Source organism: Thalassophryne amazonica, unplaced genomic scaffold, assembly GCF_902500255.1.
Source record: "Thalassophryne amazonica unplaced genomic scaffold, fThaAma1.1, whole genome shotgun sequence".
Lineage (NCBI taxonomy): Eukaryota > Metazoa > Chordata > Actinopteri > Batrachoidiformes > Batrachoididae > Thalassophryne > Thalassophryne amazonica.
In genome coordinates this window covers 514,533-530,378 of record NW_022986248.1, presented here as the reverse complement: position 1 = coordinate 530,378, position 15,846 = coordinate 514,533, and the positions used below count along the sequence as shown (strand labels likewise).

Here is a 15,846-nt window from a genome sequence, read left to right as displayed (position 1 = left end):
AATTACACAGGGGTCAAAATATAAAAATTCTCCAATCATGTTGAAAACTATACCACACTATTTGTGTGATCATAAGGATTCCAAAAATGTATAGTTTGGGCTATCCATGACTGAATGTTATGGGGTAAAAAGCAAAAATGGTGACAAAGGTCAGTTTCAGTTTGTACAGGGGTCAAAAGTTAAAGTTACTTCAGTTTTGGTAAAAAGTGATGCAAATTATTGGTTGAGTGAATAGGATTAACAAATGGAATAGTTTTGACTGTCGAATGCGTGGTCTCCAAAGTAAAGGTCAAACAAGGTTGACGTCCATTGGATTCTGTGACATGTGACATATGTTACCTCGTAACATAACTTAGCGTGACAGATGGTGCAAACTATTCCTTTTTAAAATACTATTAAGTAAACCAATAATTTGCATAATTTTTTACCAAAATTGGAGCAAGTTTAAAGTTTGACCCCTGTATATGTGTGTGTGTGTGTGTGTGTGTGTGTGTGTGTGTGTGTGTGTGTGTGTGTGTGTGTGTGTGTGTGTGTGTGTGTGTGTGTGTGTGGTATATACGAGGTCTCTTAGATAATAAACCGACCCTTTTATTTTTTTTTTAACTATATGGATTTGATTGACATGCGATTACACCAATCATGCTTGAACCCTCGTGCGCATGCGTGAGTTTTTTCACGCGTGTCGGTGACGTCATTTCCCTGTGGGCAGGCCTTGAGTGAGATGTGGTCCCGCCCTCTCGGCTGAATTCCTTTGTTTCACACGCTGCTCGAGACGGCGCGCGTTGCTTTATCAAAATTTTTTCTGGACCTGTGAGGAATATCCGAGTGGACACTATTCGAGAAATTAAGCTGATTTAACGGCTGATGAGAGATTATGGGGTGTTTCTGTCGGTGTAAGGACTTCCCACAGAGCGGGACGTCGCGCAACGCTTCCAGGCGCTGTCGTCGGCCTGTTTCGAGCTGAAAACATCCTAATTTAAGGCTTAATTCCCCCAGGACATCGTGAGAGAACAGAGAAGATTCAGAAGAGGCCGGCATGAGGACTTTATGCGGACATTCCACTGTTTAAGGACATTTTTTAATGAAAGACATGCGCACAAATTCGCTGAGTCGTTTCCGTGATGACTCGGCAAATTTGTGTGCGTCGCGACAGGAAAAACACCTCCGTGTTGAAAACCATTTGTAAAATTCAGGCGGCTTTTGATGGCTTTCAACAGGTGAGTAACTGAGAAATTGTTTAATAGCTTGGGCATGTTCCAACTTGCCCGTTAAGGTTTCCAACGGAGGTGTTTTTCCTGTCGCAACGCCCCGCGGTCGGGTCCGGCCCGACATGCGACTCTGCCCGCACGTTCTTTCATTACAAAATGTCCGTTAACAATGGAATGTCTGAATAAACTCCTCATGCCGACTTCTTCTGAAAGTTCTCTGTTCTCTGACGACTTCCTGGGTCAACAGAGCCTGAAATGTGGAAGTTTTCAACTTGAAACAGTGAGACGCTACCGCCTCGAAGCGCAGATCGCCATCAGGCGCCGTGGGCCATCCTTACGGCGACACTACCAGACCAAAATCTCTCATCAGCCGTTAAAATTTTTACCGAAAACCAGCTGAATTTATCGAATGGTGTCCTCTCAGTTGTGCCTTACAGTTTTTGAAAAAAATTTGATCAAACAAAGCAGCAGTCTCTGAGCCATTCCTAAACAATGAAAAAAATCAACGAGCGGGTGGGCGACTCCTCACTCAAAGACTGCCCACAGGCGAATGACGTAACCGACAGGCGTGAAAAAACTCTCGCATGCCCACGAGGGTTCAAGCATGTCTGATGTAATCACACGTGATTCAAATCTATATGGTTTTTGAAAAAAATAAGGTCGGATACTTTTCTAATAGACCTCGTATATATGTGTGTGTGTGTGTGTGTGTGTGTGTGTGTGTGTGTGTGTGTGTGTGTGTGTGTGTGTGTATATATATATCAAATCAATTTTATTTATATAGCGCCAAATCACAACAAACAGTTGCCCCAAGGCACCTTATATTGTAAGGCAAAGCCATACAATAATTACGGAAAAACCCCAACTGTCAAAACGACCCCCTGTGAGCAAGCACTTGGCGACAGTGGGAAGGAAAAACTCCCTTTTAACAGGAAGAAACCTCCAGCATACATACATACATACATACATGTATGTATGTATATATGTGTGTATGTATATATATATATATATATATATATATATATATATATATCAAATCAATTTTATTTATATAGCGCCAAATCACAACAAACACTTGCCCCAAGGCGCCTTATATTGTAAGGCAAAGCCATACAATAATTACGGAAAAACCCCAACTGTCAGAACGACCCCCTGTGAGCAAGCACTTGGCGACAGTGGGAAGGAAAAACTCTCCTTTTAAAACAGGAAGAAACCTCCAGCATACATACATACATACATACATGTATGTGTGTGTATATATATATATGTGTGTATATATATATGTATGTATATATATATGTGTGTATATATGTATGTGTGTATATATATGTGTGTATATATGTGTGTGTGTGTGTGTGTGTGTTATGTGTATATACCAAGGTCTATTAGGAAAACAAACCGACCTTTTATTTTTTTTTTAAAACTATATTTATTTGAATCACGTGCGATTACGTCAGACAATCTTGAACCCTTGTGCGCATGCATGAGTTTTTTTCACGCCTGTCAGGTTGCGTCATTCGCCTTGGGCAGCCTTTGAGTGAGCACTGGTCCACCCCCCTCGTCGGAATTCCTTTGTCTGACTTCTTCCTGAGAGCCTGGCGCTTTGCGTGATCCAAATTTTTCTGAAAACTGTGAGGCACATCCAAGTGGATACCATTCGAGAAATTCGAAGGTTTTCGGTGAAAATTTTAACGGCTGATGAGAGATTATGGAGTATTACTGTCGCTTTAAGGACTGCCCCGGACGGAGCCGGACGGCGCGCCGCGCCCTGAGGCCGCCGTCGTCAAGCCTGTTTCAAGCTGAAAACTTCCAAATTTAAGCCTCTGTTGACCCAGGACGTCGTGAGAGAACAGAGAAGTTTCAGAAGAGGTCGGGATCAGCAGTTTATCCGGACATTCCACTGTTAAAGGAGATTTTGTAATGAAAGACGTGCGGACGGATTTGCGCGTCGGCACCCAGCCGCTCATGGCGCGGCGGCTGGGTGGCGCGACAGAAAAACACCTCCGTGTTGATAACCATTCGTAAGATTCAGGCGGTTTTTGATGGCTTTCAGTCGAGTGAGTATCCGAGAAATTGTTTAACAGCTGGGCATGTTCAAACTTGTCCTGTAATGCTTCCAACGGAGGTGTTTTTCTGTGGCGCCGCGCAAATCCGTCCGCACGTCTTTCATTACAATAATATCGCTTTCATCCACACAAAAGTGACTCACGATTGAGATATTTTAATGGCTTCAAGAGGGAATAAGAAGCGGGAGGTGCCGCATCTGAAGAAGAGCAAAGCAAAGATCCAACAAAGCAGCGGATCGAAGCACTGCTTCATTGGTTCAAGGTTCAAAGCAAATGACTTGTCAACTACTAAATTAGTTGTTGACAGTTTCAATAGTCAATGTAGTTGTGACCATCGTTCCTAAATGTTTTAAGTTGGCAGTGATTAAACCATTACTTAAGAAATCTAAACTTGACCCTATTATATTGAAAAATTATAGGCTGATACCAAATCTATCATTCTGTTCCAAAATTCTGGAAAAAGTGGTTTCACAGCAGCTCGTGGACCACCTTACTGAGAATATTTTTTTCAGCCACTGCAGTCTGCTTTTAAAAAATATCATTCCACAGAGACGGCTCTTACTAAAGTGGTGAATGATCTTCTGCTTGCAATGGATTCAGACACCACTACAGTTCTGGTGCTGTTAGATCTCAGTGCTACGTTTGATACAGTGGATCATCTTATTTTGCTCAATAGGCTGGAGAATCATTTTAGGATTACTGAGAGTGCCCTTGCATGGTTGACATCATACCTGACCAGTTGTTCTCATTGTGTTTTGTATAATAACACAGTGAGAACTAATCTTAGTGACATGAAATTTGGGGTTCCACGGGGATCCCTTTTAGGCCCCCTGCTTTTCTTCCTTTATGTAGCACCCCTTGGGCGTATACTTCAGAGTTTTGGGATGGCCTTTCCTTAGTTGTACATGCCGATAACTGCAGGAAATCTCATTCCCATAAAATCTGTCTTGCATCAGTGAGAGGCTGGATGTCTAGTAACGTCCTACTTTTAAATTCTGATAAGACTGAAATGATGGTTCTTGGTCCAGTGAGACATCGGCATCAATTTGACCAGCTGGTACTCAGCCTGAGTTTGTGTGGCATACGGACAAAGTGAGGAACCTTGGGTTAATTTTTGATCCCATGTTGTCCTTTCAGAATCAGAAAAGTTTTTATTGCCATGAGTGAACAAGTTCACAACATTAGGAAATTGCTGCAGTACTTGGTGCTAACATAAAAGACCAAATTCTATGCAAAAAAAAAAAATCCATATTAGGGATATTACCAGAATAATTATTACCAGATTATTATTACCAGAATAAAAATGACCAGAACTGCTTTATTCCACCTGCAAAATATAGTGAGGATTCGCCCCATCCTGTTTATGGCTGATGCAGAGACCCTGATTCATTCTTTTGTTTCTTCTGGATTGGATTATTGTAATGTCCTATTTTCAGGGTTACTACAGTCCAGCATTAGGGGTCTCCAGCTGGTTCAGAACGCTGCTGCCAGACTTTTGACACAAAGCAGAAGGTTTGAACATACAGTAGTGTTCAGAATAATAGTAGTGCTATGTGACTAAAAAGATTAATCCAGGTTTTGAGTATATTTCTTATTGTTACATGGGAAACAAGGTACCAGTAGATTCAGTAGATTCTCCCAAATCCAGCAAGACCAAGCATTCATGATATGCACACTCTTAAGGCTATGAAATTGGGCTATTAGTAAAAAAAAAAAAAAAAAAAAAGTAGAAAAGGGGGTGTTCACAATAATAGTAGTGTGGCATTCAGTCAGTGAGTTCGTCAGTTTTGTGGAACAAACAGGTGTGAATCAGGTGTCCCCTATTTAAGGATGAAGCCAGCACCTGTTGAACATGCTTTTCTCTTTGAAAGCCTGAGGAAAATGGGATGTTCAAGACATTGTTCAGAAGAACAGTGTAGTTTGATTAAAAAGTTGATTGGAGAGGGGAAAACTTATACACAGGTGCAAAAAATTATAGGCTGTTCATCTACAATGATCTCCAATGCTTTAAAATTCTGTGCTTCTGTGATAATTACAGCAGATGTGGTAGTTGAGTAGAGTTTTTTTTTTTTTTTTTTTTTTTCCTTCCTTTGTCTGTCCCTTTTCTGGCCTTTGACCTCATATTGTGCTTGTATTTTTGCTTAAGTTGTACAGTGATTCAGGCACAGTTTTGACGGTGTTTGTAATCTAATGTTAGTGTTGTTTCTTCTCCAACAGTCCTCTGGTGCAGTTCAACCTTCTCCACTCCAAGTTCCACCTGTGCTCTGTGCCGACCCGGGCACTCTTACTGTCGGCCTACATAAAGTTCATTAACTTGTTCCCAGAAGTGAAGCCCACAATTCAGGAAGTCCTGCGCTCTGACAGTCAGCTTCGCAATGCTGATGTGGAGCTCCAGCAGAGAGCTGTCGAGTACCTGAGGCTCAGCTGCATCGCCAGCACAGATATACTGGTTAGTAAACTGGAGGAAATATGGGAAACAAAACAGTCAACTGCTATTGATCACAGTAAGGATTTTTACCGTTGCTATTTGAACAGTGATAATTGTTGTAATTTTGCCTCTGTATTAGGGCTGTGTGATATTGTTCATTTCATATTCTGACAATGATGTGTATAGTTCATCTGCTCTCATCTTTTCTAATCATAGTTACAGAAGCCTATCACTCTTTAGAGTTGTCTTGGCTTCCCTCATTACACAGTCACATACTGCTTGGATATGTTAATAATTGAATGTAAATGAACTTATTACAAAATGTGTCACTGTCCAAATACTTATGAGCCCAACTGTAGATAGCACATTGCTACCTGATAATAAGGAGCTTTACATTAATGCCTCATGTTCTCCCATGCACTCACACACTGAGACAGACTCTCTGTCAGCCGCTGATCTGCACTTGAGGACAGGTTTGGGTTTGAGAAGATGCAGTGTAACCGTGTTGTAGTGTAGGTTAGGGTTAGTTCAGCTTACTTCAGGACAGAGGTGTCGCTGTTTAAATTCGACCTAACAGCTTCCAGTATTTATTTCTCTGTCTATGCTTAGGCTACAGTTTTAGAAGAGATGCCTCCATTCCCAGAGAGAGAGTCTTCCATCCTGGCTAAACTGAAGAAGAAGAAGGGTCCAAGCAACCTTCCAGACATGGATGATGCCCGGAGGAACGTCAATGGCAATGCAGAGCACAGCAGTGACACTGAAGTTACAATCAAGGCACCCTGCACTAACGCCACAGTAGGTAGCAATGAGGTGATGACAACACTTCATGCTTGGAACAATTGTTTTATATGCAGTATCAATCATGTTTTGGAAATCAACTTCTGTCAGCAGCTAAAAAAAACAAACAAAACGTTCCTACAAACATCGTACCTATTTTAGTTCTCTGTTTTTAATTGTTCTGCTGCAGCTTCTTATCTGTCCTTCTCTACAGTTTGCCAGATCTTCACCTCAATGTTTTGCCTCATTCTTCCTTCCTTCTTTTCTGTCCAACCTGTTATTGCTATTTTTTCAGTTTGTCTCTCCTTATCAAGCTTCTCTTCTGATGGAAGTCCCTATTCCAACCAGCCGACCCCACCCTGTCTCCTGTAGTTCCACACTACTCTCTGCTGGGTCCATGGTATATTATGTAAATTATGGAAAAAAGTCCATCATTGAGAAAAATATTTGTTAGTCCTGGAGTGGCAGTGTGTGACTTTGATAGGTTTGCAGTGTCATGTGCTTGCTGGTGGTCTGGCTGTGCTTTGTGTGTCGTTACACAGTTGATACACATAGATTATTACTAAGGGTGTAACGGTACATGTATTTGTATTGAACCGTTTCGGTACGGGACGTTCGGTTCGGTACAGGGCAGATCACGGGTGAGTTCGCGTTGCGATTCAGTGTTGCCAACTTGGCGACTTTCTTGCTAAATCCGGTGACTTTCCAAACCTTCTTGACGACTTTTTTTCTCAAAAGTGACTAGCGACAAATCTAGCTACTTTTCCTGGAGTTACCGGGGACTTTTCTGATGTTTGGTGACTGAAAGTAAAAGTCTCTGTTGTCACCAAGCAGCAGCGGGTCTCCCCCCTCCTCCTCCTCCGCTGCCTGCAGCAGCCTGAAAGCGCTGAGCAGATGGATATCTACAATCCTCCTCACTCGGACTCACTCAGCCTACTGACCTTGTTTTCTGCACTGTGATTAAATAGTCCCCAGACTTTGAGAAGCCCAGGCCTTGAATTTATTTTAATAAGTGCCAATTTTGCCTATTTCAATGACAAAATCAATAAACAAACCAAGAATCAAGTTTATTTGTGGTTCTAAATATTTTAAAGGTGGTTTTATTCACTTTTTTGCCTCTCCCACAATGTTTTTGTTTTCAAAACTTTATTTAAAAGATATATTAACAAATATTAAACGAATAGTTAATAGAAAGCGATTGTATAAAAGTAAAGGGATTCTTTAACATTAATTCTCTTTTTAAAAATTCCTTAGTGTGACAGTTTTTGACAAATTAATTTTTCTGGCAGAATATATGAAGATTGAATAAAATTGAACAGGGCTTCATGCTGGAACCGTTGTGCTGCTCTTTACTTGTGGAAAGGTTTTGTTAAAAGCTGTTTACTAGGAATTTATTTTTATAAATTTTCATACATTTGTAGTTTGAGAACATTTTATTTAGCTTATTACCAGGCAGCACTTTTCAATTATTTTATTTTCCTGTTTGTATAATGTTACAATAAATTGTTGGTTTAAACAACAAGCAAATTTAGGTTTTGCATTTTGTTACCATACTGTACCGAAAATGAACCAAACCATGATCTCAAAACCAACGTATGTAACAAACCGTGACTTTTTTTGTGTGTGTGTATCAGTACACCCCTAATTATTATAATAATATATTTTCTAACTGCGTGGCTTTATTTATTCGTTTTGGAGACATATATTTAAATTAGTTGACTACAGACTAGGTCTTTATTAGTACTTGGGTCTGAGACCTATTGGGAACCCCAGGGATGGTCTGTGTTTCTCTATGCAGAACTAGAGTTGAGACTTCTGGTGTAAAGCGTGTTCCATATCCCAAAGCGGATCTGCATTAGGTCCCAAGCAAAAAAAAAAAAAAAAACAGGCCATTGAGAGGCTGTAATGACCTGGTTTACCTCATGGCTATTAATACCTTTTTTCTTACTCCCATGTCTTTAGTTTATATTTGAGCACAAGTGATTTCCAACAAAGCAGATGATACTTGCTTGTAACAGTAACTATTTGACGATTACCTCATTATAAAACCAGGGTTCCTACGTATTCTTAAAAAGTCTTATAAAGCGAAAAGTTAAAATGAAAAGGAACTAAACAACTTCTTCAACCGGTTCATCCAGTCCATGCCCCACCCACCCTGTCCCTCACTGCAGACATCTCTCTTTCCCTCGGAACAGGATGAAAGTGGACCCCTGTCTGGTCACTTGGATGAATGAATGAATGAATTTATTCAGCACACAGACTCAGCAATAACAAAAAAATCATAAATAAAACAATTTAACAGTGAACATGTGTGACCAAAAGGGTGTGGGCAAAAGCAAAGCTTATAAACACCCATCCCTTATATATACATACATACACATGTACACACGCTTAAAACAGTAGATTCCAGCACAGACAGTAGAAAATTAATCAATAAACAAAACAAAAAACCCCAAGCAACCAGACAAACACAGTGTGCAGTCCCCAAAAACAGTAACAAAAATCTATAAACCTAGTTAATCAGATAAGAAGTAATTATATTATTCGTATAGAGCCTTTTAAAGGCTCTATAACAACAATGTACCAGATAATTTGATGTTATCAGGACACTTATTCCAAATGTTAACACGTTTAACAGAAATGCAATGACTTTTTACAGTAGTGTGAATCTTTGACTTCTTGAATTGTGGTGTACTCAACCAAGTCCCAGAATTTGAAAATATGGAAACCGACAAATAATGGGTTTGTTGACTCATGTTAGGGTTTTTCAGTTTTATAGTAAAAATATTGGTTTTGTATTAGTTATGTATGTGTTTCCCCAAACCTCAATGGGCAACATTGGAGCCTCTAAACAACTCTCAAATGCCCTGAAAACAAAGATTGTTCAACATCATGGTTTAGGAGGAGGATACAAAAAGCTATCTCAGAGATTTCAGCTGTCAGTTTCCACTGTGAGGAACATAGTGAGGAAATGGAAGACCACAGGCACAGTACTAGTTAAGGCCCGAAGTGGCAGGCCAAGAAAAATCTCAGATAAACTGAAGCGAAGGATGGTGAGAACAGTCAGTCAACCCACAGACCTGCTCCAAAGACCTACAACATGATCTTGCTGCAGATAGTGTCTCTGTGCATCGTTCAACTATACAGCGCACTTTGCACAAAGAGATGCTGTATGATGCTGTAATGCAGAGGAAGCCTTTTCTGCGTACACGCCACAGAGTCGCTTGAGGTATGCTAAAGCACATTTGGACAAGCCAGCTTCATTTTGGAATAAGGTGCTGTGGACTGATGAAACTAAAATTGAGTTATTTGGACATATCAAGGGGCGGTATGCATGGCTGAAAAAGAACACAGCATTCCAAGAAAAACACTTGCTACCTACAGTAAAATTTGGAGGTGGTTCCATCATGCTGTGGGGCTGTGTGGCCAGTGCAGATACTGGGAATCTTGTTAAAGTTGAGGGTCACATGGATTCCAGTCAATATCAGCAGATTCTTGAGAACAATGTTCATGAATCAGTGACAAAGTTGAAGTTGCGCCGGGGCTGGATCTTTCAACAAGATAACGACCCTAATTTCTAGAAATCTGGCCAATTTTCTTAAATCCTCCAAACCGTGACTATCCAGGGTTGGGACCAGGAAGCAGAGTTGTAGTCTTACACACCTCTCTGCAGCTTCTCTCCCCCTGCCATCCCCTCATTACCCCATCCCCGTAGAGACGGTGCCTCCTCCCAGACCACCAATAACCAGCAAAAATCTATTTAAGCATAAAAATTCAAAAAGAAAAAACAATATAGCACCTTCAACTGCACCACAGACTAAAACAGTTAAATGTGGTCTATTAAACATTAGGTCTCTCTCTTCTAAGTCCATGTTAGTAAATGATATAATAATTGATAACATATTGATTTATTCTGCCTTACAGAAACCTGGTTACAGCAGGATGAATATGTTAGTTTAAATGAGTCAACACCCCCGAGTCACACTAACTGCCAGAACGCTCGTAGCACGGGCCGAGGCAGAGGATTAGCAGCAATCTTCCATTCCAGCTTATTAATCAAAAACCCAGACAGAGCTTAAATTCATTTGAAAGCTTGACTCTTAGTCTTGTCCATCCAAATTGGAAGTCCCAAAAACCAGTTTTATTTGTTGTTATCTATCGTCCTCGTGGTCGTTACTGTGAGTTTCTCTGTGAATTTTCAGACCTTTTGTCTGACTTAGTGCTTAGCTCAGATAAGATAATTATAGTGGGCGATTTTAACATCCACACAGATGCTGAGAATGACAGCCTCAACACTGCATTTAATCTATTATTAGACTCAATTGGCTTTGCTCAAAATGTAAATGAGTCCACCCACCACTTTAATCATATCTTAGATCTTGTTCTGACTTATGGTATGGAAATTGAAGACTTAACAGTATTCCCTGAAAACTCCCTTCTGTCTGATCATTTCTTAATAACATTTACATTTACTCTGATGGACTACCCAGCAGTGGGGAATAAGTTTCATTACACTAGAAGTCTTTCAGAAAGCGCTGTAACTAGGTTTTAGGATATGATTCCTTCTTTATGTTCTCTAATGCCATATACCAACACAGTGCAGAGTAGCTACCTAAACTCTAAGTGAGATAGAGTATCTCGTCAATAGTTTTACATCCTCATTGAAGACAACTTTGGATGCTGTAGCTCCTCTGAAAAAGAGAGCTTTAAATCAGAAGTGCCTGACTCCGTGGTATAACTCACAAACTCGGAGCTTAAAACAGATAACCCGTAAGTTGGAGAGGAAATGGCGTCTCACTAATTTAGAAGATCTTCACTTAGCCTGGAAAAAGAGTCTGTTGCTCTATAAAAAAAGCCCTCTGTAAAGCTAGGACATCTTACTACTTATCACTAATTGAAGAAAATAAGAACCCCAGGTTTCTTTTCAGTACTGTAGCCAGGCTGACAAAGAGTCAGAGCTCTATTGAGCTGAGTATTCCTTTAACTTTAACTAGTAATGACTTCATGACTTTCTTTGCTAATAAAATTTTAACTATTAGAGAAAAAATTACTCATAGCCATCCCAAAGACGTATCGTTATCTTTGGCTGCTTTCAGTGATGCCGGTATTTGGTTAGACTCTTTCTCTCCGATTGTTCTGTCTGAGTTATTTTCATTAGTTACTTCATCCAAACCATCAACATGTCTATTAGACCCCATTCCTACCAGGCTGCTCAAGGAAGCCCTACCATTATTTAATGCTTCGATCTTAAATATGATCAATCTATCTTTATTAGTTGGCTATGTACCACAGGCTTTTAAGGTGGCAGTAATTAAACCATTACTTAAAAAGCCATCACTTGACCCAGCTATCTTAGCTAATTATAGGCCAATCTCCAACCTTCCTTTTCTCTCAAAAATTCTCGAAAGGGTAGTTGTAAAACAGCTAACTGATCATCTGCAGAGGAATGGTCTATTTGAAGAGTTTCAGTCAGGTTTTAGAATTAATCATAGTACAGAAACAGCATTAGTGAAGGTTACAAATGATCATCTTATGGCCTCAGACAGTTGACTCATCTCTGTGCTTGTTCTGTTAGACCTCAGTGCTGCTTTTGATACTGTTGACCATAAAAGTTTATTACAGAGATTAGAGCATGCCATAGGTATTAAAGGCACTGCGCTGCAGTGGTTTGAATCATATTTATCTAATAGATTACAATTTGTTCATGTAAATGGGGAATCTTCTTCACAGACTAAGGTTAATTATGGAGTTCCACAAGGTTCTGTGCTAGGACCAATTTTATTCATTTTATACATGCTTCCCTTAGGCAGTATTATTAGATGGCATTGCTTAAATTTTTATTGTTACGCAGATGATACCCAGCTTTATCTATCCATGAAGCCAGAGGACACACACCAATTAGCTAAACTGCAGGATTGTCTTACAGACATAAAGGCATGGATGACCTCTAATTTCCTGCTTTTAAACTCAGATAAAACTGAAGTTATTGTACTTGGCCCCACAAATCTTAGAAACATGGTGTCTAACCAGATCCTTACTCTGGATGGCATTACCCTGACCTCTAGTAATACTGTGAGAAATCTTGGAGTCATTTTTGATCAGGATATGTCATTCAAAGCGCATATTAAACAAATATGTAGGACTGCTTTTTTGCATTTACGCAATATCTCTAAAATCAGAAAGGTCTTGTCTCAGAGTGATGCTGAAAAACTAATTCATGTATTTATTTCCTCTAGGCTGGACTATTGTAATTCATTATTATCAGGTTGTCCTAAAAGTTCCCTGAAAAGCCTTCAGTTAATTCAAAATGCTGCAGCTAGAGTACTAACGGGGACTAGAAGGAGAGAGCATATCTCACCCATATTGGCCTCTCTTCATTGGCTTCCTGTTAATTCCAGAATAGAATTTAAAATTCTTCTTCTTACTTATAAGGTTTTGAATAATCAGGTCCCATCTTATCTTAGGGACCTCATAGTACCATATCACCCCAATAGAGCGCTTCGCTCTCAGACTGCAGGCTTACTTGTAGTTCCTAGGGTTTGTAAGAGTAGAATGGGAGGCAGAGCCTTCAGCTTTCAGGCTCCTCTCCGGTGGAACCAGCTCCCAATTCAGATCAGGGAGACAGACACCCTCTCTACTTTTAAGATTAGGCTTAAAACTTTCCTTTTTGCTAAAGCTTATAGTTAGGGCTGGATCAGGTGACCCTGAACCATCCCTTAGTTATGCTGCTATAGACTTAGACTACTGGGGGGTTCACATGATGCACTGAGTGTTTCTTTCTCTTTTTGCTCTGTATGCACCACTCTGCATTTAATCATTAGTGATTGATCTCTGCTCTCTTCCACAGCATGTCTTTTTCCTGGTTCTCCTCCCTCAGCCCAACCAGTCCCAGCAGAAGACTGCCCCTCCCTGAGCCTGGTTCTGCTGGAGGTTTCTTCCTGTTAAAAGGGAGTTTTTCCTTCCCACTGTCGCCAAGTGCTTGCTCACAGGGGGTCGTTTTGACCGTTGGGGTTTTTACGTAATTATTGTATGGCCTTGCCTTACAATATAAAGCGCCTTGGGGCAACTGTTTGTTGTGATTTGGCGCTATATAAATAAAAATTGATTGATTGATTGATATATCAGTGTGTTTGTCTGCTATGTGATATATTTAACTGAAATTTCTGATCCAAACAACCAATGATTTATAAAGGAAAACCATGAAAATCATCACGGTTGCCAAAACTTTCCCATACAACTGTATTTATGTTAGATCCAAGAGCTCAATAAACTCAGCTTATAATTGTTGTTTTTGTTTGTTTGTTTTTGTTGGGATTTTTTGTTCACATTTAATTTCCACTATAATGCATTCCATAACATTTTCTACAGAAAATGACATTTTCTTAATAATTTCACTTTGGTAACTTAATCTGACATAAAGGGCCGAACCACCATCCCTTTAGTCATCGTGTTTGTTGCAAAAAAGTCATATCAAATCAAATCAATTTTATTTATACAGCGCCAAATCACAACAAACAGTTGCCCCAAGGCGCTTTATATTGTAAGGCAAAAGCCATACAATAATTACAGAAAAACCCCAACGGTCAAAACGACCCCCTACGAGCAAGCACTTGGCGACAGTGGGAAGGGAAAAACTCCCTTTTAACAGGAAGAAACCTCCAGCAGAACCAGGCTCAGGGAGGGGCAGTCTTCTGCTGGGACTGGTTGGGGCTGAGGGGAGAGAATCAGGAAAAAGACATGCTGTGGAAGAGAGCAGAGATCAATCACCAATGATTAAAAGCAGAGTGGTGCATACATATCCCTCAAGCTGGACAGCATCCACTTGTTCCTCCTTTAGGGCCCCTTCACATATAGTGCAAAGTTTGGACGAATGCACACTTAGTGCGCATGACGCAGGGGTCGTGTGTAAACCGTGTAATGTTGTCCCTGCCTCCAGCGCCTCGTACACTTGCTGCTACAACTATTTGCACACACAAGCACCTGAAAGACAGTGTGCGCTGTGCAAACCCATCGCACCCTCTCACAGCCGGTGCTGGCCAAATTCCAGGTGACATTCACGAACATCTAACACCTAAAACCGCTCACTGGCACTTAGAAAATGTGTGGCCAGTCCCACTCTTCACAAAACAGACTGCAGATGATCACCATCATACTGCTGTGAAATTTGTCTAAGATCCCCACGAGTGTGACTTTGCAAACACACACACTGACACGGGGGGGGGATGCGTGCCACTCACGGGAGGCGTGGCTTCTGACAGAAGCAGCTGTGGTGATGTCATTCTGGACATTCCAGCTGGACAACACCTACTGTGTTTGGACAGACATGGACTAACAACTGTCCACTGTGAGGCGCGTGTATCTGATTGCCGTCATAGCGACAAGCTGCATCATGTGAGCACGCGCACAGAGTGGACACTGACAGCCCCCCAGGTTGAAGCGGACCGTCAGATCAGAACACGCAGCGGGCATCACGTCACCCAAGTGAGCTTTGTTCCACATGACGCGGTGTCTGTGCTGTGGCACACCATCCACAAGACACACACGTTGAATAGATGTGGACATGATCAGAGCACACTGCTTCTTATTCATGTCATTTCATGACTATTTCTGTGACCATGGGAACAGACGGATCATATTTGTATTGCTCGCTTGATACATAAAGTGTTTTTATGTGGTGTGGGATTTTAATTTCAGGGCTGTGAAAACTCTGTGGATCCGCGGGATACCGCGGATTTCATCATGGGGAGGGGGGGTGGGGTGTTAGTGATGTACTCTTTAATCGTGAACATCACTGAGTTTTTAAAATGCTTATCGCAGAGTGTTCTCTTTTTTTACGACATCAGGTAAGTTTTATAAGTCAGCGGACACTGATCTGTGTGTTACAGATACAAATCAGTTTCCTTGAATCCGCGGAGTTTCGCGAAGGAAAAATGCCACTCAAAGCGTAGCTGTTACGACAGTTGTTGTAAAGCAGGACTGGTTGGTTGCCGCGGCGACGCTGTGTGGCTCCTGTGCGACGTTAAAGCTAAACTTAACATGTGGACATCCCAAACTTTTAGAGCTTTCAAGTTTGTAAAATAAGAATTGTGCAGCATGTCTGTGTCACAGAGCGGTGGTGAGAAAGACTGTTTGAAAAAGTCTTATAAGGACAAGAATCTGTGGAATTGTCACTGGCTTCATCAACACACCTGAAAGAAAAAAGAAACGGGAAAAGTGAACTGTGCCCTCTCAGGAAACACGGTAAGAATTTTCCTCTCCCTGGAAAATAAACATTCTGCTGTTCAAACAGGATTTTAGACAAGATTATGTGACTTTTTTCACTAATCTAGACTTTCTTTCATTGTAAAAAAGACATTGTGGCTTTGAA

General features: G+C 40.8%; 1 protein-coding gene across 1 annotated transcript in view; it reads left to right on the top strand.

The window, feature by feature from the left end:
* Positions 1–15,846, top strand: part of LOC117505792 (AP-2 complex subunit alpha-2-like) — a 153,877-nt gene that overhangs the window by 107,561 nt on the left and 30,470 nt on the right. Inside the window, 3 exon segments of the mRNA XM_034165328.1 lie at positions 5,492–5,723; positions 6,312–6,497; positions 6,775–6,872. Coding sequence (XP_034021219.1) covers positions 5,492–5,723; positions 6,312–6,497; positions 6,775–6,872 — 516 coding nt within the window.